We start from the raw sequence: 25,705 nt of genomic DNA on the forward strand, positions 1-25,705 counted from the left end.
AACAATATGCCATAAAAAGGAGCTCTCAGAGAATAAAAATGAGCACTTGGAAGTAAAACCATGATAGCAGAGATAAAAAAAAACTGAATAGAAGGGAAGGAAGATAAAAACTGGAGAGAGCAAACAAAGCCGAGCAAAAAAATGTAAGGAACGATAAGGCGGCAGAGAAAGGATAAGAAAACTAAAAGTTCTGCGCAAGAGGCTTAATAATGGAAAAATGGGGGAAACGACGGAATCAGGGGAGACACTGAAATAGAGAACCAAGAAGAATGGACAGGAATTATCCATGAAATGTTCCAAAAACTGACAGGCATTCGATTCCAGATTGGAGCCACTAAAGGCGCAGTCCAGTGGATGAAGACTGAGCCCACACCAAAGGCTCGTCATTGGGAATTTCAAAACTCTGGGGACAAAATGAAGATGCCACCAGCTTCCAGAAAGGAAAAAATGCACAGGGATCAGAAATCGGAATGCCTTTGTTCTTCTAAAAAACACTGAAAAGAAGATAAAGAAGCAAGAGCATCAACATCAGAAAGAAGGTGATACTCATCTCAGCCAGGCCATCAGTCACACAGAAAATGAGGACAAAGCTTTCTTCAGACATGGATGATCTCAGAAGAGTTCATCTTCCTGGCGGTCTTCCTTAATGAAGCTTCTGGCTGTCATGTTTCACTAAAATGAGCACGGAAACCAAGAAAAGAGAAAAGTGTGGAGCTTAGCATAGGAGAGGGGGCGAAGAAGGCCCGCAGAAGGATGGTGAGGAGGGATCCCAGGTGACAATGACACACAGCCATTGTGGCCTCTGTCCACAGCGGCGCAGTAGGGACTTGAGGCAGATACAAGGAAAGCTGCCATTACTCTCTCCTGCAAACATACCTCATTTTTAAACTGAGGACAGGCTGTCTGAATGAGATAAGAACTCTTCTCTCTCTGTATATATATATTATGTTAGTCACCATAGAGTACGTCCTCAGTTTTTGGTGCAGTGTTCCAGGGTTCACTGCTTATGTGTAACACCCAGTGCTCCCTAAAGCCATCGGCCAACCCATCCCCCCACCCCCTCCCTCAGAGCAGGAGACGAACCATGAGAGACCGTGGACTCTGAGAAACAAACTGAGACAAGAACTTCTAATATGAATTGATAAATTGTTCTCCAGATATGAGGTTCTGTCTCGTGAGAAGCGTATGAGAGTCTCTCTGCTCTGTATCCTCACCGACACGGAGCTTATTCATCTTTGTCATCTTGGCTGCTCTGATGAGTGAAATGATGTCTGAATGAGGATGGATTGTCCCCATTCTCCCCTGTAATTGGATATTCTGGCCACGGGCTGACAGGGTTTGTGCTCTCTCTCTCCACGCCTGCTGCCTGGATCAGCTGGGGACGTTCATTTCATCCCTCAGACATGGTCTGCTTCGACCTCCTAAGAGTAGGCAGTGCACCTTGGTGAGGTCATGGGCAGAGAACACAGGGCAGCCATTCCTTCTGTCCAGATTTTCGCCTTGCACCCAGCACTGGCCCACACAACAGCTTGCCAGATGTCCCTGCTGGGGTGAGCCCTGTGTTTCCCTGAGCTCACTCATGACTTAGCTCTCGTCTCCCAAGGAGCCTTTTGTAAACAATCAGAATACACATGGGCCAATGCTCTTGCTCTAGACAGGATGGGGTATCAGGCGTTTGGTAAAGATTAGACATTTCTAAAAATAAAGGACCCAGGAAAACCAAGCAAGAAAAATAAATAAAAGGTATCCAGATTGGAAAGTGAGAATAAACTTGTCACTATTTGAAGATGATGGGATATTCTAGATAGAAACTCTAAAAAAGACACACACACGCAGACACACACACACACCCCACAATCAGAGCTAATAAACAAGTTTAGCAACATAGAAGAACACAAGATCGATATACAAAAACCAGCTGCATTTCCATACAGGAGCAACGAGTAGTCCAAAAATGAAATTAAGAAAACAATTCTACTTACGACAGCATCAAAAATAATAAAATATCTAGGAATAAATATAACCAAAGAAGGGAAGTCTGATACATTGAAAACTACAAAACATTGTTGAAAGATATTAAAGAAGATCTAAATAAACAGACACTCCACGTCCTGGATTGGCATGTTAATACCGCTAAGATGACAATACCCCTCAGACTGACCGATAGCTTCAATGCAAAACCTGACGAAATTCCAACTGTCTTTTCACAGAAATGGACAAACTCGTCCTAAATTCCTATGTCAACACATGGGGCCCAGAATGGACAAATCAATCTTGAAAAAGAAGAAGTCTGGAAGACTCACTTCCTGATTTTAAAATGTACTATAAAGGAAGAGTTATCAAGACAGGGTGGTACCAGCTGCAGGACAGACACACAGATCAATGACACAGGATATAAAGTCCAAAAATAAGCCCTTCCGTTTACAAAGCAGTTTGTTTCTGACAAGGATGCCATGACCACTTGATGGGGGAAGAATGTTCTCTTCAACAAATGGTCCCAGGACAAGTGAATATCCTCATGGAAAAAAAAAAACTCAGACCCCTACCTCAAACCATATACAAACGATTCATAATAGATATGGAGCTACATGTAAGAGCTAAAACCAGGGACGCCTGGGTGGCTCAGTCGGTTAAGCTGCTGCTTTCAGCTCAGATCATGATCCCAGCGTCCTGGGATCGAGTCCTGTATCAGGCTCCTTGCTCAGCGGGGAGCCTGCTTCTCTCTCTGACTCTGCCTGCTTGTGCTCTCTCTCTCTTTCTGAGAAATAAATAAATAAAATCTTAAAAAAAAAAAGAGCTAAAACCATAGGACACTTAGAAGAGAAATAGATGTAAATCTTTGGGACCTTGAGTTAGGCAATGGTGTCTTAGCTATGACACCAGCAAGCTCCAAAACCCAAAGGAAAAATAAACCAGACTTCATGAAAATTAAAAACGTTTGTGCATCAAAGGACACTATCAAAAGAAAAGACAACCCACAGAATGGAAGACAATGTCTGCAAATACATTTGCAAAAAAATATTTATAGAATATACTTGATAAGAGCATGTAGCCAGGAGATATAAGCAATTATAGTTCAACATTGAAAAGACAACCCACTTCAAAAATGGGCAAAAGCTTTAAACAGACATTTCTCTAAATAAGATAGACTAAAGGGATGGGGCGCCTGGGTGGCTCAGTGGGTTAAAGCCTCTGCCTTCGGCTCAGGTCATGATCTCAGGGTCCTGGGATCGAGTCCCGCATCGGGCTCTCTGCTCAGCGGGGAGCCTGCTTCCCCGCTACCCCCGCCTGCCTCTCTGCCTACTTGTCATCTCTGTCTGTCAAATAAATAAATCAAAAATCCTTTAAAAAAAAGAATTATGATTAATACAATTCCATGCACCCAAATCCCCTTCTCCTCAACCCCTCAAATAAAGATCAGAGCAAAGAACACTGAACACCTAAACAAGGATCAGTGGCTCAGGATACGGCCAGGTAGGATCACGCTCAAGAGGAATGAAGGGGATGCTGAGAAAGGGAGCGGAGAGAGAGAACGAAAAGCCTTCCAGTCTTTGGTGATGAGAACACAGAGAGGAGGTGGAGCCCTTCACAGACACAGGAGAGAAAGAACGAGAAGCAGGTGTCCAAGGCTGAGAAGAGAATGCTACATCAGTCATTGGACAGATTGAGCTTATAGTTCAGAGGGACCCTGAGCCATAGAGGACGCAGAGGACCCAGGTTTGGGGCTCAGGGGAGAGCCTGAGTTGCCCTGCACCAGAATGATGGATCTGGAGATCATTCCGAACACGCGCACGGGAGAAAGTGCCCACTGTGTCCTGATGGTAAGAAGCATGAGTGATCCCCTTGGAAGCAAGGAGTCAAGGTGGAGAAGACAGTGATGCTGGGGACTCGGGAGGAGGTCAGTGCCAGAAGGAAGCTGCCAACAATGTCAAAGGTGGCCAGATCAGAGCAGGAAAGTGCCCACTGGATCGGGTGAGCAGTGACGGCTGGTGAAGTTTGCACGAGTGATTTCAGTTTAATGCCCATGGCCACAAAGTCCCGCATCTTACCTGGGCTTACCTTGAGCCAGAGTCAACACCGAAGCGGAATGCAAGAACTCCTTAGGAAAAACAACCCACAAGGGCAAGACGCTGAGTTGCCTGTGCGCACAGATCCCCAGTCGTCTGGATTTTACTCACATTTATCTACACAGTCCCCGAGCCAGGGTTTTCCTTCCTTTCTTTTCTTTTCTTTTCTCTCTCTCTCTTTCTTTCTTTCTCTTTCTTCTTTTTCTGGGAAAGCCTCATTTTTCTTTAATGTATGGGATAACCAAAGAGGTACAGGATTACAGTTCCCACCCGAGCCAGTCTTGACCAGCCTGAGAACAGCCCACTCTACCCTCATGAAAATGATGTTTGCAGATCTTGTGGATTTATTTACTTATTTGGGTTCACTTATTTATTTTAGAGAGAGGAGGGAGGGGAGCAGAGGGAGGGAATCTTCAGAGCAGATCCTCGCTAAGCGCAGAGCCAGACACTGGGCTTGAACCCACAACCCACAAGATCATGACCCGAGCAGAAACCAAGAGTCAGATGCTCAACTGACTGAGCTGCCTGGGTACCCCAGATCTTTCTGAATAAAAAGAGGAATGTTACGTGTCACAATTCGGGGGAGAACAAGAACACTAACTTGCTTTTACTATAGGATCTTAACTAGGTAACGTACGCATTAAAGAAGGGGAGGATGAGGGGGAATGAGCCCTTGTCTTCAGTTACCCTGCTCAGTATTTTATTCTCCAATTACAAGTCCTTTGGGATATGTTCAATTTCCCTACAAAAAACATGCATTACCTTTGCGATGAGAAAATATGCTAAGGCTGGAAAAAACGGTTTAATCACACTCAAGCAGAAGGTAAGCAGGGATAACAGTATTAACATTCGATGAACAAAACTCAAGGCAAGGGGGGAAAATATGCTTTTGAGATAAAGGGAGCATTACACAATGGTGACAACCACCACTAATAACGAAGCCATGCAGACACAAGTCTATAGTTGCCAAAGAAACTGACAACAAATACAGAAATCAAACATCGTTAGGAACGCAGGAAGGAAGAGTCCTCGTAGGAGGAGATTTTAAAACATCATCATCAGAAAGACTCAAGAAAATAAACTCCGGGTCCATGTAAATACACAAAATTGACATCTGGCAGGAATTCAGTCCCACGAAGACAGTGTGTGGGGTTTTTTCACGGGTATATAGGACACGTACAGAACTCGGTAATACGAGTCACCAAGAAAATCTCAACAAAGAGGAAAACCGTGAAGTTCCTCTTCCAGTTGGAGACTGTCCCTCTGGCCAGAGAACGTACAGAGGCTGGAGGCAAGGAAGAGGGAACCCGTGTTACTACGACGCACTGGGTGTTTGGGGAGTTGGAGGGGGAGAGAAGAGGATGAATGGGAATTAACTTTGTGCTCAGACTGGACCAAGCATCTGTCTCACCCTCTCTCACCCACGGAACCACCGAAATAGTACTTAACTCCGTAGTTTCCAGCGGACTGTCCCCAACAGCAGCCTCAGCCCCACCTGGGAATCTGCGAGAAACAGAAATTCTCAGCAGCGCTTTGGACCTCGGGAGACTGCATTTCCTCCAGGGTGGGGCTCCAGGAGGTGCCGACGGAACGCGGACGGTGCATCAATACCCCGGTTCCCTCCCCCCCGGAGCAGGCGGACTCCCAGGAGGAGTGGGCTTCCCACTGCCTCCATTCCCCGAATGCCCCCGTGGGATGAAGCTCTGTCACATGCAGGGGCCATCCGCACACCACACCCTTGGGGGATGCCTTCCCTTCCCGGCCCTGCTTTGTCCACGCTCCTGGAGGTGTTCTCTCCCTCTCGCGAGTCAACTAACATGCGCCAATCTTTTGTCTCAGGGTCTGCTTCTGGGGGAACCAAAAACTAAGTCACCTTCTGGAGACCACCGCCACTTGTGTTCTGGGTGGGACTGGCTTGGACTTTGATTTCTTCCTCCCTGGCTGAGCTCTGCCAAGATTCCCTGAGCAGGGAGAGCCCCATGGGCAGTGAGTCCTTCCCCCAAGTCAGTCCAAGGAGACCACCAGCTCTCTTCTCTGGATTTGCTTGCGCTTCTCTGCCCTGCCTCCAGCCACCGCTGCCGGCTCCTGCTGGCCCCGTGTCAACCCTGTCCTTCATCACTCACTCCCGGGCTGGGTGAGGCTTCCCGAGGGTCAGCTAAGCAGCCCAGCCATGGGGAACCAAGTTCTGCCCAGCCCCGAGAAGCCAGCTGTGCCAGATGCAGAGGCATCACCAGCTGCGTGCGTCAGAAGTGGAGGGAGCACAGAGCAAGGGCCCTAGGATGTCAGCAAAGGATTCTCTGAAGAGATGACACAGAGGGGACACAGTCCACCCACTTGTTCACCAGGTGTCAAGTGGGTGGGGAACAAGTGGGAACAAGTGGGTGGACTCTGGCCAGCAAAGGGGTTGGGGATTCCCTCTGCTGAAGCAAGAGGTCCCTGGCGGACTCAGAGGGAGGCTGCAGCGAGGGGCTCTGGGAGCCACATCAGGGAGACGACTTCACCAGACAACCTGGAGGCTTCAGGAAACAGAATGAGCCATGTTCTCACGAGGAGACCATCGATGTCCGTTTCAGAAGGATCAACGGATAATGAAATGGCCAAAGGTCAAAAAAGAAAAATAAGGTTGTGAGAAATACAGCAAATGCCACATCAGTCCTCAGCACCTCGAGGCCGCAGGGCAGGGGGTATACCCTGGCGGGCAGATGGCTGGGCCCAGAGGCCCTGAGCCCTCTGGGTAACAGTCAGCCAGCTCAGAAGGGGCAGGTGGCCAGCAGCATCTGGGCTGCTGACACGTGACAGGCCCAGCCCAGAGCTCCCAGCTGTAATCAGGTTTCACCCAGGACCTGTGGCATCGTTCTCCAACTTCTTCACCCGCTCCTGACCTGGGAACATACACAGGGAAATCCTCCTCCACTCATCATGCCGAGAGCAAGGGGGTCAGCCTGTCCCTAATCCTTCCTCGGCCTGAAGCACACACGCTGGCCGGCCTTCTTCTACGTCTTCAGCTCATGGGGCTTTCTCCCTGCAGTGAGCACAGGGAATTCTGGAGGCTAAGAGCCAACATCAAGGCACAATTAGCAAGGCCAATCCGCCCACCACCCCCACCTGGACACCAGGCTCGCCCGCTGACTGGTCTCCGAAGGGCTCAGAGGACTTCTATTACCGCTGCCCAACACTCGCTTGTTTGGGATTTTTTCACCGAGCCATCATTCCCAACAGAGCTGAACCACGAAAGGCCTGTGAACACCACTCACTCCTACCTACGGTCTTTATGGGCACAGCGGCCCAGAGGGGACTTCAGATACAAGGTGAACGGTCCCCATCACAGGACAATGGCAATGGTTGTGGGCGGGGAGCGTGGAAGAAGTCAGCCCTTGGGTGTCATCTACTTACTTGAGGTCATGAAGAGAAGGGAAATGAGTCTAGATAAGCGGCTAGGCATGAATTCTTAAGGGCCCTCTAGCACTGGGCTGTCTAACGGACCAGTGTTCGCCCAGATGTCCTCCTCAAAACACCTCGCACCCTGTAGGCATGCCCCAGGGCCAGGAGGCAAAGCCTCGTGGGCTCCCGTCACAGCGCCAGTGGCGTTCCCCCGCTACTGACATCACGCACGCTCCTCTCCAAAGCAGCTGGGCCACCCCTCACCTTCGTCGCTGTTGTCATCCACCAGGATGATCTCCTTGAGCAGGTGTGTGGGCGTGTGGTTGACAGCGCTGTGGACGGACCGCAGGATCACCGACAGCGCCTCATTCACGAAGATGAAGATGATGGAGATCTGAGGCAGCTCCTTGGCGTACTTCAGCTCCTTGCACCTGCGGGGGGAGAGGCAGGGGAGAGAGTCAGAGGAGGGAGGAAGACGTGGGCACTAGGGACGGGTATGGACATGTCCTCCCAAGGTGTAAGTCACGGGCTCTCTCTTGGCCCCTCTTGGCAAAACCCTAAGAAGGAGACTGTTAAAGGACCCAGCCCTGATTCTCCCAGACTTACCTGACCCCACTTTGGTGCCCCCCTGCCCGACTTCCCACTCCAGGAGCCCACATCTCCCTGCCTGGAGCCTCCTTGGCTGCCACCCAAGCAATGCCTCTGCCCCAACCTGCCAGGAGCTGGCGCATCAGTACCCCTGCTCGCTCACCCCGGGGGCAGCTGACTCTGAGGGGTGCTTCACACCGGCTTCCACAGGCCCACGGGGGGACTGAGCTCGTCACCCACGCCCTTCGGGGGACGCCTTCCCTTCCAGGCGCCACTTCCCCAGCCCCTAGTGGTGTTCTCTCCACCTTCCTGATCAACCGACGCACTCAAATCTTTGTCTCAGTGTCTGCTTCTGGGGGAACCCAAACGGAGACATCTCCTGGAGACCTGTTCTGGTGCAGCCTGCATTCTAGGACCTAAAACGCACACATGAATAATCATAATCACGGGAGCGTGCTGCCCGAGACACCCCGACTCTTCCTAGAATCTCGGGGTGGGGGCAGGAGATGGGGCTGCCTGACTCGAAGGTCCTCCCTCACAGCAACTCTCCCAGGAGAAGAGAAGAGCTCCTTTTCACAGAGGCTGGACACCGGGGTGTAGAGCTCCTGCTGATTTAAGAGGTGATCTATTTATTTTTTTTAATTTATGAGAGACAGAGATCACAAGTAGGCAGAGAGGCAGAAGCAGGCTCCCCGCTGAGCAGAGAGCCCGATGCGGGGCTCGATCCCAGGACCCCGAGACCATGACCCGAGCTGAAGGCAGAGGCTCAACCCACGGAGCCACCCAGGCGCCCCTAAGAGGTGGTTTAATTCCCAGGGAATGTGCTCTGCTTGGCTCAGTCCCCAGAGCACCACACTCCGTCCCGGGAGCACCAGCGAATGGGCATCTACGGCCTCAGCTGAGCCTCACTGGCAACACGGAGCAGGAACCCAGCGGCATGAACAGGAGGCTAGGGCATTTCCACGCGTTCTCTCCCCCCTTGCCCAAGACGGAAAAGCACAGAGCATGCACCTTAGAGGCGAAAACAAAGGAAACCAGATGAAGGCCGGGAGTGAGACGGGGACGGCACTGAAGAAGGAGGCAGAACAACGGCTTGTTTTTTTAATGCGGAACAGCTTGGGCCGTGTCAGGCCGTATTAATCATGCAGGCAATTTTTGGGAGAAAATAAAGTTTTGTTACAATATACATTTGTGTCTCCTGGGGGAGACTGTCTGGGGACCCATTGATCATGGAGCCTCATTTTTACCATGTCGCTGTAAATTCACTCCTGGGGGCTGCCAGGGAGAGGAGAATGATTATTGACGGGCTCCCGGACAGTCAGCGGGAATCATCTCATTTACTGCGTGGTGATCCGAGGGAGGAGGGTGCCCCGGAAGGTCTCTCTGCGCCCCCTCAACCACCCTGAGCCCGGCAGGTGGGCAGTGCAGTGCGATCCCTCACGCACCCACGCAGGAGCGCACACCCGCCGTACACACCCCCCTCTGCTGAGTGCTCATCCCCAGGGCTGGTGCCTTTGGTCTTCTTGTTTAACATCTTCTGGCTTGGAATTAAGAAGTGGAAAGACCAGATTGCATGGTACCAGCACCGTCTTCACCACAGGCACTGGGGTCGTGATGCAATCAAGACTCAGGTATGAGTCGGGCCTCTCCGCTGGGTGAAGGGGGACATGTGGGACCCTTAGAGGAATGGCCTCCCCCGGCCCCTTCATGGGTCAAGGTGGCCATGCAGTAAATCAGGGAGGGGCAGATTTCAAAAATGAGAAGTGCTCGGTCACTGGACATGTCACCCTGAGCACGCTGCTCCTGGTTCATCATCTCTGCACCTGAGATGTGTGTGCCTAGCTGTGGGTGCCTGGGTAAGGTCCCCATAAAGATCACCTGAGACCCCATAAAAATGCAACGCACAGACTCACGGGAAAACCCAGTCGTCCTGGCTGCCGCCCGCTCCCGTCGTCCCCTTCTGTGTCCTCCCCATCCCCATGAGCCGGGCTTCCAGGCTCACTCACCTTGCACCCTTCCTGCGGGACCCGCCCAGGACTCTCCTCCCCAGTCCCGCCTACCCAGGTCTCTGTCCTTGCCCGGCTCACGCTTCACCTCTCCTGTGCCCAGCGTCCTCGGGGTTTCACAGTGGGCAGACAAGATGAATACAGTCAGTACTACGAAAATCAGCATTCCTTCTTGGGTCTTCAATATCTAGGGAGATAAACTCTGCCTCAAAAAAAAAAAAAAAAAATCCCTGGGCCTGGCTCACTGCTTGCGACGGAGAAGACGTGTGCAATATTCTAGAGCAGAGGACAGTGCAGTTTTGAAGCACTGGGTAGGTGCGGACAGACGTGCACATTGCTCCCAATCAGACACCCTGTGCCTCATGGCAGAAGTGAGCGCAGGAAGAAAGGTGCAAGGAAGGAGAGGCTGGCAGGCCGCATCCGTACAGAGAGATCGCCCGGAGAAAGGGGACGGATACGGCTCTGCCCCCAGGAGTGGAAGCTGAATTCCTGCTCTGGCTGGACGACCCCCACACGGTGTACCAAACCACACATACCCGGTGTCCCCCGCTGCCTTCAGGCTGACTTGAAAGAAGCCCTCCCCGTGGTTCCCAGGTCCCCACAGAGCTGAAGGGGCGGGAGGTGCTCAGCGCCCAGTGCCTCAGTGGGGGGCATGGTGCTCTCAGGGGGGCCTGGCAATGGCCCGTGCCAGGCAGCCGGGCAGGCAGACTTGGGGAAGGGAGCAGCCAGGCCAGAGACTGTCTCTAGACAACGGAACCTGCAGAATCAGATGTGTTTCCTACCTCCCCGACCACCTTCCAGGCCCCACATGCAGGTGAGAGTAACCTGGGAGGTGGTGCGGATAACGAGTGGATTCTCGTTTTGCCAGACGCCCCCGAACGAGCCCCAGAAACTGCAAATGTGCTTCTGATTCCGTAGCTGGGGGTCGTGTGCTCCCTCCAGCAACATAGTCTCAGCTCTGGGTCCCAGAAACCACAGATTTCCCTTCAATAATGGGTCAGCAAGTGGCAAACCATCACGTCTGAAAGAAGACGGTCGGCAGGAAAACCACCTTAAGGTCTGGATAATTTTCCGTCCGCGCGTGAAGGGACCACAGAGAACGCAGGCCCAGCCCTCTCCCTAGAGGCCTGATAAGGAACCAGTCTCTGCCAAGCTGATCTCATGGGGCAAAGAAAGCAGAGACAAGTAACCAACCAAGTGAGATGTCTCAGACCCCTGACGTCTGTCCTGATGTCTGTGGGTCCATCTGTCCATACGCCTGGGCCACTTCCTTGAACGTGGTATGTCCCTGACAGTGACGCTTGTTCTCCTTCCCCAGAGCCCCTGGCATGGCCTTCACTTATCATCCAAAGCACCCGCCATTGCCCTTCGTGGATGCGGAGTAAGGAGAGGAGAGCTGGGGAGAACCGGCCACCTCAGGACCCACCAGAGAGGATCACAGTTGACATGACAGAAGGTCAAGGGTCAGGCCTCCAGCAAGGAAGAAAACACAGATCAAAGAGCAGGCCATGCCCTGTCAGAGGCAGACCCCTGCCCATGACCCCCTTTTAAGGGGACAACGTGCACGACCCCAGTGTGGTAAGGATCAGGGGTGCCAAGCCACACTTGTGACCCAGCCTGCCAAGCCAGGAACAAAAAGATGACCCCCAACATCCCCACAGCTGTAAAAGACTTTAGACTCCGTGTGGTCCAGGAGACTCACAGCTGATGACGATGACATTGACCACGACAATTCATATGCACATAATGCAGGCCAGAAACTTCTGGAAGCTTCTATGGACTGTTCCATCTCATTTAATCCTCCCAGCAGCCCGCCTAGGAGGTAGGCAGTATTATCATCCCCACTGCACGGATGAGGAAACTGGGGGCCCAGACAGGTGAAGTCACCTGCCCTGAGTCACACAACACGTCTGAAAAGCAGCAAGGGCGCCTGGACGCGAGCGTCACCATCTGATGTGTAAAGTTTCCCAAAGGCCCCTGTCTGGCCAAGGTGGGGGGTGGGAGCCCTACCGTGAGGGCCCCCCTTCCAGGGCCTACCCAATCTCTCCCAGTCACTCAGCTCACCAGGACAGTCACCATGTGGCCACTCTGCAGAGCCTTGCTGGCTGCTCGCCGTCAGCTCTGGCCCTGGGTGCAAGGACGCCCCTCAGTCTCTGCCCCAAGTCGCCCCATCCCAGGGAGGGAACAGAGGCCCCAGCTCTGCCCAGGCTCTGAACCTGCTGCTGGTAACCAAGAGTCCTGGGTTTTGCAGCAAAAACACATTCAACACTTAGAGCCAGGCAGCTTGTAATGCAACACAGTCAGTGCTAAGTGCCAAACAGCTGTCCCTACAGCAGATGGGACGGCTGGACTGCACTGGGTCAGGAGGACAAGGGAAGAGGAGCCATGAACTGGAAAGCTGGATCCATGGATCAAACCCGCACGGGCAAGAACAGAGGGACGCGCAGGCAGTGAGAGCACTTCTGAACACACAGAAGCACTAGGGCCCCCTTCTTCGTCTCTCCCAGGGCCCTCCGGAAGAAACCTAGCTAAGCTTGTCTGGAGATGGAGCAGTAAAGAGCCAAGTCTTGGAACCACAGACTCACGTCAGGCTCTGCAAATTCCTGCCAGGCTGATTCATTTTCATTTTCAAAGCGCACCAAGACAGGCATGAGGTCATAAAGGTCCATTAATGAGGGTTCATCCTGGCACATGCCAGCACCATGGAGAAAAACGAGAGGCAGGAAGTGTGCGGAGTCAAACAGAATAGGTACTTTGAGTCAGAAAACACCACCTTGACCCCAAGAGCAGCCACGCTCCAACAAGAAAGCTCTGGAGGACGTCACAGGAGTGGGGCAGACACATCACAACCTCTCCTTCCATGGCCGTGGGCAGAGGTGGGAGGGGAGGGCTCCTTCTGGAACTGCCTGCCACCACGGTCACATCCACATGACCTCAGATCCACTCCAAAATGGAGGGTCCGGGTCCGTGAGTGTCTCCCTTCCAAATCTGGAATGCGCTTCATGTGAGAGAGCACACCTGGAATGTCCACACCGTGCCACCATCCCTGCACTTCAGAATGGGCACGCGTGTTCCCCTGACCTGGATGGCTGCACGCTCAATGACCCATGCAGACACTCCTCACATACACCCCACCATCGCAAACAGAGACCAAGGGGCACCATCCCCAAGAAAGCACTGGGGTGGCCCAGCCACTTATAACTGGGGTGCATTTTCCAAACAGCGGGGTCCAGTTGCCCGATAGAAGTGATCAGGAAGGAAAGGCAAGTTGTCACACGGTCATCTCGTAGCTGCTGCCTGAGTCCCGTGAGCCCACAAGCACCAAAGGCACACGTTTGACCAAAGATGTGGCCCGCGTGCACCAACTCAAGCGGCACCAGCCAAGCCAGGGTCTGTGATCAACCGAGAACAGAAATTAGTCTCCTCCTTGGAAGCCCTATTGCAAAAATGCCCACACTCCTGAGCCTGGAAATGGCCATGAACTCTGATCCCACACATGCCGACTGACATAAAACTTCGGAATGTTCCACACGCTTTCTACGGCACCAACAACTTCACTCTTTCTCCAACAAGGAGACAAACTGCTCCCTCCTCTCTCTGTCTCGCTGTGGAGGTGGGGTCAGACTGTGAAGTCCGATCCCAAAGCAACTCCAACTGACTGTAACGCTTAATTATATGGGTCAGCGTGGCTGGGACATGGTATTTTGGTCAAACTACGCTTGATATTTCTGAAAGTACTTCATTCGATTATTTTCAAGGTTTATGTATTTATTTGAGAGAGAGAGAGAGAGCGTGTACATGCATGAGCAAGCGTGGGCAGGGGAAGGGGCAGAGGGAGAGAATATCCAAATAGACCCCCACTGGGCATGGAGCCTGACACAGCACTCAATCTCATGACCCATGAGATCAGGACCTGAGCCAAAACCAAGAGCCAGATGCTTAACTGACTTGAGCCACCCAGATGTGCCAAAAGTACTTTTTTTTTTTTTTAAAGATGATATTAACATTCAGATCAGTGGGCTTGGGTTAAAGCAGATTACCCTCCCTAATGTGGGTGGGCCTCATCCAATCAGTTGAAGGTTTCAAGAGAAAGAATATGGGGGACCCCCAAGGAAGAGGGAATTCCACCAGCAGACCACCTTTGGATTCTAGATGCAACATTGGTTCCTCCCTGGGTCTCCAAGTTGTGGATGAGTCCTGCAGAGTTGGGACATGGCAGCCAGCCTCCATACTTACGTGTGCCAAATTCTTTGAAATAAATCTCCCTCTAACTCTCCCTCTCTCTTCCTATGTATCTATCTACATGTAGCTATAAACATTAAGATAATAGATGCTAGAGAGAGATAAAGAGACAGAGAAAGCCTCCCATCTGCAGCTTATGACAAGACAAACTCCAGGTTTCCAGTCTCCATGGAGCCCTCAGAGGAGCTCTCCCCTCTCCCCGCAACTCACTGCTCTCAGATTTTACCACCTTCCTCTGGCCCATCTCCCTCAGGCAGGGAAGCATGCCTCCTACTCCACATAAGGAATCAAGGCCACCAGCAGGAATTTCCAAAAGTGGTCCAGGCCTGTAACATCAGCATTGCTTGGCCATCACACAGACCCGCCACCCAGAATCCCCACCAAGCCCAACAGTGCTTCCCCTACAGGTGGAAATGTGAGAAGCATTTCCCTAGTCCCACGGGCCCCTTGCAAACCTCTGGACCTCCCAACTCTGCTCCCTGTCTGTGTGTCCTCTCTGGAAGGAAGTAGAGCTAGGAAGCAGACATTCCAGGTCTCTCCCCTTTAAACAAAAAAGGCCCCTCCTACAGCCTCAATTATTGTCTTTCTTCTCCTTGCCACCCTCCCCCACCTCCCATCCAGATCCTCACTCCTTTCTCATCTGGCTTCAGGTTGCCCTATTCCACAGGAACTGCTCTGGTTAGCTTCTGAGCATATCCACGTGGCCAGAATTCAGGGAAACTTCCCAACCTGACCTTAGTTGAGCATCATTTCTGCTGGAGTTAACACGGCTGCCTCTCTCCTCACATAAACGTGATTTAATCTTGGATGCCCACACATTTGGGGTTCCCCTATGCCCAGGCTCCCCTCTCCCCACCGTGATCAGCCCTGGCCACCTGTTCTATTTCCTGGGCTGCCCTTTCTGCTAGTCCCTCAAATCTCTGACTTCCTCAAGGCTCCTTCTCTTCCATCTCCTGGTCTCACTTTATAGACTCTACCTGGCGGACCTCATCCAAATCTATGGCTCCCACCATCACGTTGGCGACTTCCAAACCCACGTGACTCACCCAGACCTTCGCTCAAGCATCAGCTACCGTCCCATGGGACATCTCCCCTTTGACGTCTCCTAGGCCCCGCTAATTCCGATGCCTAAAGTGGCCACCTGCTCTGCTGTGCCTTCCCATCCACATCGTGGGGGCACCCCACGCACTTTGCGAGCATCAAGCTCGAATCTGTCAGTCACATCCAGTCAGTCACCAAATCCTGAAGATTCTGCTGCCTTTAGGACCTCTTTATGGCGCTCACCCTCGCCTCCCATTTGTACTGCCCAAGCTTCAGGTCTCATCACTTCCCACCTGAATGACACCAAAGCCACCGGCTAGTGCCCTTTGTCCAGCCTCCCCCTGTGCAACTCAACTTCGTTCTATCCACTGCTCTGTTGCCAGCATGAACTATCTCCCTCCTGCCTTCCTGCCTTGTCAATACTGCCTTTTTATATAAACACCCAACATGGGATTCCAACTTACAACCCTTACGAGGGTTGTAAGTTACAAGAGTTGCGCGTCCCACCCACTGAGCCAGCCCAGCCTGATCTTCCTAATATGCAAAGGGAATCACGGCACTCTTTGTCTCTACGATCTCCTTGCCTCTCCAGTGCTTTCAGGGTTGGGTTCAAGCTCCTTTTCTTGGCACCCAGCCCCACCCAGGCTCAGCCCTCCAACCTCACCTTGTCCCCCACTGCCTCCATCTATGGGAAACCACTGTACTTCCCAGAACCAGGAAAGCCCTCTCTCAGTTCACGCTCTTTCCTCTCTGCCTCGAGTGCCCTTCCTTCTGCCCAAACGCCCATCCCGGTCCAGCCCCAGCTGCAGGCACATCCTTGGGCCGCCAGCCACATCCCTGGGCCCCCAGCCTGATGTCAGGCCCCCTGTCCTCTGCTGCTTTCTCCCCACGGCCAGCTGCCACCCCAGGACCCTTCACTCTCGCCTCTCCCACTCCCTTCACTGTGTGTCCCCGGGGCCCAGCACAGTCCCTGGCAGAGAAACCATTACTGCAGGAACAAATGAAAACCCTCCTACCTCCCCTATTTCTTCTCTCTGCTCTTCTTACGATCAAAAGCATCACTTATCCCCTCCTGAATCATAACATCAAGGATGGCACCCCCACACTTGAAAAAGAGCCCACCTGGGACTCAGCTGCCTGCTGTCTCCTTTGATTTACTAATCAGAACGCAGATTCCGGAAGCCCGTTTGGGTCAAGTGCATTAACCAGGCCGACATTCCCTTTCTTGCCGTGCGCCTCATCAAGCCTCTCCCGGAATCTGAGGCAAGACTGGTACCATTTTTAGCAACAGCAAGCCTTGCAAAACAAGACGGGGCTGGGCGACGGAGACATAGGAGGCCCCGCCGCTGGACTGCTCGTTATGCGGGACAACACACGCTTTGCTGAGTGGTTTAATTTCCTCGAGTTGAGCTCTGCGCTCGTCTGGGAAGGAGCACCACACCTCATTAGCTCCGTTCCCGCACAGAGCAGTCTCTGGGACGAACTGCCTACTTCAGCGTTTGAGCTCCTCTGTGTCCTGCCCAGTGGCACCGGGGCCATTTTCACAAATCGAGATGCTTGGCACGGCTTCCTGCCTTGGGGTCCACAAAGCCCACAAAGCCCGTGATACAGAATGTAAGATGTTGTGCTACAGAAGGATTTGTTGTTTCTGGGGTGAGAAGTCACACCTCTTTCCGTGGCTTCCTGCAGAAGCCTGGCAGGAGCACCCCTGCCACCCCTGCCCCGGCACGGCTGTGGTCTGCAGCCCCAGGCCCTGGGCATGTCCCATGGCCAGGCAGCCCCAAGCCCTCTTTTCAAGCACTGGAGGATCAACAGGCCTGGAGGCCTCCCCAGCCAGCCTAGTTCCTACTTTGGAACGTCCCCAAACCTTTTTGATCTTTGAGCTGATTACCTACGGGCTAGATGGCCAAGTGTGACTTCTCCCCCCAGGGCTTACTGAGGAGTCTCTTTCTCCAAGGGGTTCAGAGTTGCCTTTCCAAAGGCAAGGTCATGGTCTTCAGCCAGAAAATCCAGGAAACTCCACTCTCCTTGGCCAGGAGGCTGCTAGGCCAGTTTCGAGGCGCAGTGCAAGGTCGGGACACAGGCAGACCTCCACCCGTGTCTCTCTGTCTTCAGAAGGTTTTTAGTTTTCAGGCAAAAAAGGGCTGATTCACCTTCTCTGACCCTCGACCCTGACCACAGTTCCCTGCATTGTGCCGCACAGTTTTTCCAGAAGGGAGGGGAGGAAACACACCCATGAGGCCTGGAGCTGATGGAAGCAAGGGAGGGGCGGGCATCCTTCACTTCTCTGCTCGGCAGGTGGGTCTGTCTGGCGGCAAGGAAGCTTATCTTGTTACAGTCAACAGAGGAGAACAGAAAAAGAAAAGAAAAACCCCAGAGTTTCATTAAGCAATGGCTCGGGAACAGAATCTCTAAAAGCAATTAAGGGTGTATTAATGCAGACAGTTTCAGGCCAGAGCCAAGGAAACCTCATGCACTTACAGTGCGGGAAATGCTGCCTGAGTCCTTCACACATGGTCCTTATCCCATAAGCTCCGGAAGGGGAGCGTGGTGGAGGGGGACGCCCCCATGGAGGCAGGAGGGCCAAAATGCACGAGGAAATGGTGCAAACCAGAACTAATCAATAACCGTGTTCCGTAGCCCAGCAGATCCAAACCGTGGTCAACTGATTCCTCAGAAGAACAGAAGGACCTAGAACATTCTGGTCTCAGCCAAAGCGTCAGTCCCCCACCCTAGCCCCACACAGAGCTCCAATCTGGGGTTAAGGTCGTCTTCTAGAACTTCAGCCCCATGATGAGAAACACATTACCAAACCGGCATCTTTCCTTTCAATGCCCTGGCCAAACCAGCCGTCCAGCCGAGGGACACCGACCCTGAGAACACATCCGTTTATCCCCGCCTCTGGGCCACCCCTCTGTCCTCGGGGCTCTCACCCTCCACCCAGAAAGTCTTCCCCCAAGGCAGGCCCTCCCCAGTCAGAGTCAAGTCCGACACACCAGTCCCTCCCCGTCTGTTTCCAGCTAACAGGACCCTGCCCATCTCAATCCGCAAGCGCCCTCGCCCTTCCTCACCTGCTGGAGCAGTGTACCCCGTTCTGTGGACCCTGCGTGGCCAAATGCATTAATCCTTCGCCCCTCAGTGTATGCAGGCCCTCCACTGGGTGACTTCCAGGTTTTCCTCATGAAGGAGATGAAGTCCATTTCCCCACCTGTGAGATCGGGGTGCAGCCACACGATTTGTTTTAACCGTCAGAACAAGGGGAAGGCCTGAGCATCGAAGCATTCTCGTGCCCTTGGCCATCACCTGAGAAGCCAAGGGCAAGCCCTCTGGTCCCAGATGGCGGTGGAAGATGGGCCGTAAAACGCCCACGCGTGCGCGAGCCCAGCCTCTGCGGCCACGCACTGTGCCAAGAACCTTATAGTGTCTGCGTCGGCTCATTACTTTCCACAGTGAGCCAGCAATGTGGCTGTACCCATTGTACTGATGAGAAAAGTGAGGCTCAGAGTCACCAGCCCAAAGCAAGCGAGGGGTACGCAGAGCCAGACGTGACACCCAGATGTACCTGACGTCAAAGCCTCTTGTCTCAGCCTCTGAAAACAGAGACGATTTCCCAAGGAGGGCCTGAGTGGAGGGATTCGGGACGGCTTCCGTTTGTTCAGCGAAGCCACAGGCATGACTGAGATGTCACTCGTGCCAAGTCGGATCGCCAAACTGGGGCTTCATAGCTAACCTCACTGCCGTTTCAGCCTCCCCCAGAAATGTGGTCTGACCTGTCAGTTAGGAATTTTCTGCTTGGCGCTGAAGAGGTCATGGGTCCAGAAGCCCTTCCCTGTGCCCCAAAGTAAAAGGAGGCAACCCACCTAATAAGACCCCCAGCCCCTTCCCCTCAGGGAGGGTGGCCCTGCTTAAAACGATCCTTTCTTTTGCTAATAGCGGCTCACCCCACCCTCCTTCCTATAAAATCCCTCATTTTGCACAACTCCGGGAAGGACCCCCCCCATTTGCTAGATGGGAGGCTGCCAACTCACAAATGCTTAGTAAAGTCATTCGGATCTTCCAGCTTACTTGGTGGAATTCTCTTTTTTAATGTGCTCATTTCTTTATATTTGACCGTACTCTCCAGTGTTCTGTATCAAACACGTATCACTTTCCTAAGTTAAAAATACTACAAATGTTACTTGTTCAAAGATTTCTACAGAAACAATGTTAGCACTTGACAAATTAATTCCAACACTGACCAGAAACAATAAACAGCAAAGAATAAGTAACAAAACTGTTAAAGGGGGAAGGGCGCTAAGGAAGCCTAGAGACCTGCATGATGTTAGAATCCAACATAAAGTGACTATCATCGAATCAAGAATGAGACGACAGATACGTGGAATAGAAGATTCTAGAAACAGATCTGATCTTGGAGAATTTATGCCAAGAAAGGTCCACAAACCAGTAAGGCAAGGATCACATAATAAATGGTGTTGGGACTGCTTTATTGGGTGACACAGTGAGTCTCCCCAACACACTAAAAGTAAATTTATTTTATTTTTTTTCAAGTTTAATTACTTATTCAAGTAATCTCTACATCTAAGGTGAGGCTTCAACTTACAACCCTAAAATCAACAGCCACATGCTCCTCCGACTAAGCCAGCCAGACGAAATGGCTGAATGTAGAACTCAAAATATAAGGAAAGCGACATAAAAATGTATGGGAATATTTATACGAACTCTGGATATTGAAGAATCTTCAACAGTTTGATAATATTTTTAAACCTCTGATCAGAAAAATAATAAAATTAAAACAGTAAACTGCAAAAAAAAAAAAACCACCTCAGAGGACTTAGAAGGAGAAAAGATAATGAGAACCCAAAGAACACAGATAAATGAACAAAAAACATGAACACAATTCAGAGAACAAAAGAAATAAATAACAAACACGAAACTAGGTGGGCCATCCCTAGTAATAAAAAAGATTCAGACAGTAATGAGATGTCATTCTGACTCGATGTGGTGGAATTATAAATAACTTTTTCTTGCTTCTTTGTACATTTTCTGATTTTTCTTATAGTGAGCAAATATCACACAGAAAACAGGTCAGTTTCGATTAACACAGAACGACAGAATCATATTGCCAAACTGAAGGGCACCGCGGTGCCTGATGACAAGCTCCCGGATGCTCACACGGGCACGACCTCAGCTGGCGTGAATAAGAGACACCCCGCGCTGTCCCCACCACCACATGACGCCACAATCAGAGAGAGAATTCTGAGTCAAAACGGAAGGCCCAACCCTTCTACCTTTTCAAGTGCAGATGGGGAACAAGAATGGCAGAGCCCGACCTCACAGGCTACCCATTCAGAGGGCAAGCGGACCTATCACCGAAACAGACCTCCGCCGCTTTCCTCTACTTGGGAGCTATTCCAAGATGGTCTCATATAATAAAGGGTTTATATTCTAGAAGTATAATAAACATAAAACCAATTACTGCAATTGTAGACCTTCCTCTGTTAGTCAACATGTAGCTTTGAAAAGGCCTGAGAAACTTAAATATAAAATAACTGTAATTTTGTTTACATTATGGAGTTAGTTCCAGTTCTATGCCTATTTCATAACGTTACAGGAACCTGCCCATTTACAATGATAATACAGGCCGCCTGAGACGTGAGCCCAAGCCTGGGCCTCCTACAGAGAAAGCGAGGCGTCCCCCTCAGCCTGCCAGACACCTAGTCTACCCATTAATAACCACTGATGAAATGACCTAGTGACTTCTGTGCTAGGATGTGCTTCCGCTCTGGAGTAGAACGGCATGAAAGCAAACTTCGATCCTCTTTAAATACTGTTCCTACTGGTTTCTCAGTGTCCTGTAGAATGCTCGCTGTCACTTGTACCATCCCTCTGACATGTTAACTACATGCAATTTTCATTCTTTTCAACCTCCCTCCAGGTAATGCTTTCCTTTCTAAAATCCCACGGGTAAGAGCTTACATTAATTTGGAGACTTCCAACCTGTTGACTTGATTTCTCGTATCTTGGGCTGGCGAGGGGGGTACAGAAATGGTAGCACACCCATTAGGCATGGTGGTAACAGTAAATCTGTCCTTGCAGCTGGAAGTCCTAGCACGTTCCCTTCCCATCACTGGCCAGGAGGTTGCATGAGGTCAGGGACCACATCTCTTCGGCTGATACGTCTGCCGCACAAACAGGGCTCATCCCAGATGCTCAATAAATAGGTGTAAAATACATTAATTATAAACTAGAGAAGAGACATTCTAGTCACTTGTGGCATGAAGAGGTTACGGGGAATGTACAGTTCTGGAACCCTAAGTATTTAATGAAGACCCTAGAATCACAAGAATGTGGCCCCTCCCAGGGCACCTGTTTGAAGATGCCACATCAGGTCACTAGAGAAGAAGCTGTCCTGGCTGAGGATGGTGATTTAATTCCAAATATTTTATGATGGATAGAAGACAGTGCCCATCCTTCAGTTTTGAACATGGATCTTGTTGTGGAGCCTACTATAAAAAAATAAAAAATAAAAATAAAAAATGAAAAAAAAAAACCCAAACCTGTTCTTTTATATTTAACACACCCTGGGACAAATGTATCTATATCACCTGGAAACAATGGCTTAATGGTGACATTTGCACACATGGGACATCAATTATGGACCAGCAAAGTGCAGAAGATACATTTTTTAAAAACCTCCCCGTTACCCTGGAAAGAGAAAAAATAGGTAAATCATAACTATGATTATGAAATGATAAATACCACAAGGGAGGTTTGTCCAGGATGGTCTGGGATTTCTGCCTGCCAGGGGGCCTGCCCCCGGGCAGGTTGCCCAGAGGAGATAAATGTGCCCTGGGGGCCATGAAGCATCAGGAGGTAATTTCCAGGTGAGGAACTGGGAGGGAGGGAAGGGAAGATGCAAAAAAATTCTTCGAGCAAAACGAAATGAGCAGCATGTGCAGACACAGAGGAAAGAAAACACATAGTGCACACCCCCATAATGGAAATCGGTGTTCTGGGGTGTGACCTGGACGAGGAAAAGAAACCAGCGGTCGACCAGGAGCTCTGAAGGCAGCTGATAAAATGCGGACTCCGTCCTCCAGCAGCACCAGGCCATGAGGTCAAGGATTACTGGCAGGGTCGTGGCATGACAGCCCCGGGCAGGTGTCTAAATCAAAGAACAGCATCCCTTCTAGTCAGGCCAAGATGTGACCTTAGAGGCCGAGCTCCAAGCTCTCGAAAGGGTGTGGGTGTACGAGGTTCCTACCCGCAGAGCTCATTCATTTCACTGTGCTCAGATCACACCCCAGCTCGTCACCGTGGCCCTTCGCCCGCTCCCCACGTGGCCTGGGGAAGCCAGGCTCCACTAAGACACCTTCCAAAGGGTGCACGCTTGGCTCAGACACTCCAGTTCCTCTCTGAGGCCCCAAAGCTCGGGCCTACCCATGAGCTCTCCGAGTGGATCTCTGGGAGGGCCCCTCGACCCCATCCTGAACAAAGACCACAACAAAAATTACTTCCTGGATCTCTTACAGAAACTTGTCGCTTGCAGTGTTATCGGCAGGAAATGAGGTTTTTCAGTTCAAGTCATCAGAAGTCTGAATGAGGCATTTTACCTTGCAGGCAAAGCCCCAGATGGAATGGGCTGATTTCTGAACTAAACCCTGAGGGTGCTGTGGACTCATCAACGGCTGGTGAGACCCGGTGAAGAAGCCGGCAACTTCCCAGATCCGATTCCTCCATTTCCCGGGGCCTCAGGCATCCGGGGACCTCACCCTAACCCGCCCCTACCCGTTCCCAGCTCGCTCACAGGGGCCCAGCCAGAAATCACTGATAAACATGTCTAACAGGGGCACCGGGGTGGCTCAGTGGGTTAAGCGTCTGCCTCTTGATTTCAGCTCAGGTCATGATCTCAGGGTCCTGGGGTCAAGCCCCACCTTGGGCTCTCTGCTCAGCAGGGAGTCTGCTGGGGAGTCCAATGGGGATTCTCTCTCTCTCCCTCTCTCTCCCCCTCCGCTCCTCCCTCCACTTGTGCTCTCTCTCTCTCTCTGTCTCTCCAAAATAAATCAATCTTAAAACACAAAAACAAAAAACAAAACCATGTCCAACAGAAGGGCAGCTCTGCCTACACCCAAGGCCAGTAAACCACACATCACAACGACAGTCAAGCAGGAAACGTCCCCCAGATCCCACGTATGAAGAGAAATCCCTGGTCAGGGGATTGGAATTTAGGGTTTCCACTAATACTCTTTTTGGCTCATACATTTCATCAACTCGTCCTATGCTAATACCCAGTAAAACCGAATCTGTTTTGGAAAGACACTCTAAACTAAGGCAAGGAGGAAGGAGTGGGGCGAGAGAAGCAGGAAATCCGTAAGATCAGTTGAGTGATTTTACAAGAAACATGAAGGGATCTGAGGTCAGAGGAAATTTTTTTATTGATGAATGGTATGATTTAGGACAATTAAATGGTCACAAATGTATGTACCTGACAGCATAGTTTGAAAGCACGCAGAGCAAAATGTATTGAAAATCCAAGAAGTAAAGACACATTCACAGTCACATGGAGAGAGATTAGCACGCCTCTCTTGGAAATCCAAAGAAGCAAAAATATCCAATAAATTCATGAAAAGGTGATCAATCTCATAGTAATCAAAGAAATGCATCTTTGCTATAGCAAAGTATTTTTTTTTACTCCTTTGGATTGGCAAAACAAAACGAAGACAGATCTTACACAGTCCTATCCAATGTGAGGGAGAAGGAAACCCTCATACACTGCGGACTGAAGTACACACAGGCAAAATCCTTCAAGAACAGGTCAGCAGCACCCGACAAATTAACAATGAACATGCCAGCACATCCAGGCATAAAGAAATGTCAGACACACACATAAGCAGCCAACAGTGGTTACCTCTGTTGAGAAGAGGATCTGGGGCTTTAAGAAGAATTTTTTTTTCTTTTGCCCTATATCCATCAATATAATTCATAAATAATACATTCAACTGTTACTTGAATACTCTCTTTAAGTTAAAAAGAGACTTGAAAAAAATCTACTGGATGTGGCTGGTAGAAAATCATAGGAAACATCTGTAAATTCCAACACAGAGCTTTGTACCATTTGTGGAGGAAGAAATAGATTAAAACCTCCTCCCAGAAACGTGGCACAGGAGGGGAAGGAAAGAGCCCAGAAATGGGTTTAAAAAGAGGAATCTTCGGTTGGCATTCAGCCCCAGCAAATGAGTCCCTCTGGTCCCGTTCTCCTACATCCTTAAAGAATCTTGTTCCCGATTCTGCCAGCGGGCCTGATTGCAGGCAGGAAGCGTGTTAAGGTCCAGCAGGCAAAGTAATGACTTTTTCAAAATGACTGTCCCTGCACATCTAAGTCTTCTCATCCTAAGATATTCTACTCCTCGACTCTGGTCTAAGTGTGTCTGTGTTTAAAAATTGCCTTCATGAGTAATTGCAAATGGGTTCTAATAAAAAAAAAAAAGTATGTAGGAAATGTCAGCAGTACTCCATAAAATCTTCTACTGTGCATGCTGGTCCAAAGGAATATTTATAGGAATGCTGTTATTTGGCAAAATGATGTTAAATTGGGAATTCCTCCCCACACATACACCTCCCAGAAGAGGGGATGGGATGGGCCTGAGTGGGCTAATGGTGGGGGCACCAAGTCCCTTGAGGACAGGCTCAAGACCCCCCCATTGTGTCTGCAAAGGAAAAACTGTAGGAACACCCCGGTCCCAAATGCCAGGGCATTTGGGAGATCACCACGTCTGTGCTCTAGGAGTTGGCAATCAGTATTCGGACCAAGAGTCAGCATCTTGATCCCGCCATACTGAGCTCCGTATCCAGGCCAGCCAGGCTGTGAGAACAGGTCTGGACTGAAAGGTCAGGCGTGAGGCAGACCCCAGCCTCCGCGAAGGTGCCCCTCAGCGGCCTCCTCGGTCCTGCTGAATGCGGAGCCTCCCCGAAGCGGGGGCCTGGCTCCAAAGATCCGTCTTCCTTGCCTGTCCACTGTCCAGGTGTAGGAGCTGGCAGCGACACGCGAGAATTCTGTAACTTGTCCCTGCACGCGCGGTCTCTGGGTCCAGGTGGATGTGGCAGGCACAGCAGGAAATGACAGAAGATGCAAAATGCTAGCCACGATGGGGCCTGCTGAGGGGGTGGGTAGGGCGGCAGGGAACATCCCAGGGTTTCTGGAGACAAAGACAGCCCAAGCAGTACTTTCAGTGTTCAGGGAAATCTGCATGTTGTCAGGAAAGGCATCAAAGGGCATCTCCAGCCGGGACTGCTTGGCTGATGTCCAGCAATGGTAGGCAGACATTTCCTGCTGTACGTCCTGGAGCTTCTGGGAGGCGTTGCGTACCTCCCTGGGCAGGC

At 50.9% G+C, this 25,705-nt stretch overlaps 1 protein-coding gene across 1 annotated transcript in view; it reads right to left on the reverse strand.

Annotated features, from left to right (window-relative positions):
* The window catches only part of GALNT17 (polypeptide N-acetylgalactosaminyltransferase 17), a 429,917-nt gene that overhangs the window by 217,518 nt on the left and 186,694 nt on the right, over positions 1-25,705 (reverse strand). The window contains exon 3 of the mRNA XM_032872378.1: positions 7,713-7,879. Coding sequence (XP_032728269.1) covers positions 7,713-7,879 — 167 coding nt within the window. The remainder of the gene's footprint in view (positions 1-7,712; positions 7,880-25,705) is intronic.

The sequence above is a fragment of the Lontra canadensis genome, unplaced genomic scaffold (assembly GCF_010015895.1).
Source record: "Lontra canadensis isolate GAN:19392208 unplaced genomic scaffold, GSC_riverotter_1.0 scaffold45, whole genome shotgun sequence".
In the NCBI taxonomy this organism is placed as follows: domain Eukaryota; kingdom Metazoa; phylum Chordata; class Mammalia; order Carnivora; family Mustelidae; genus Lontra; species Lontra canadensis.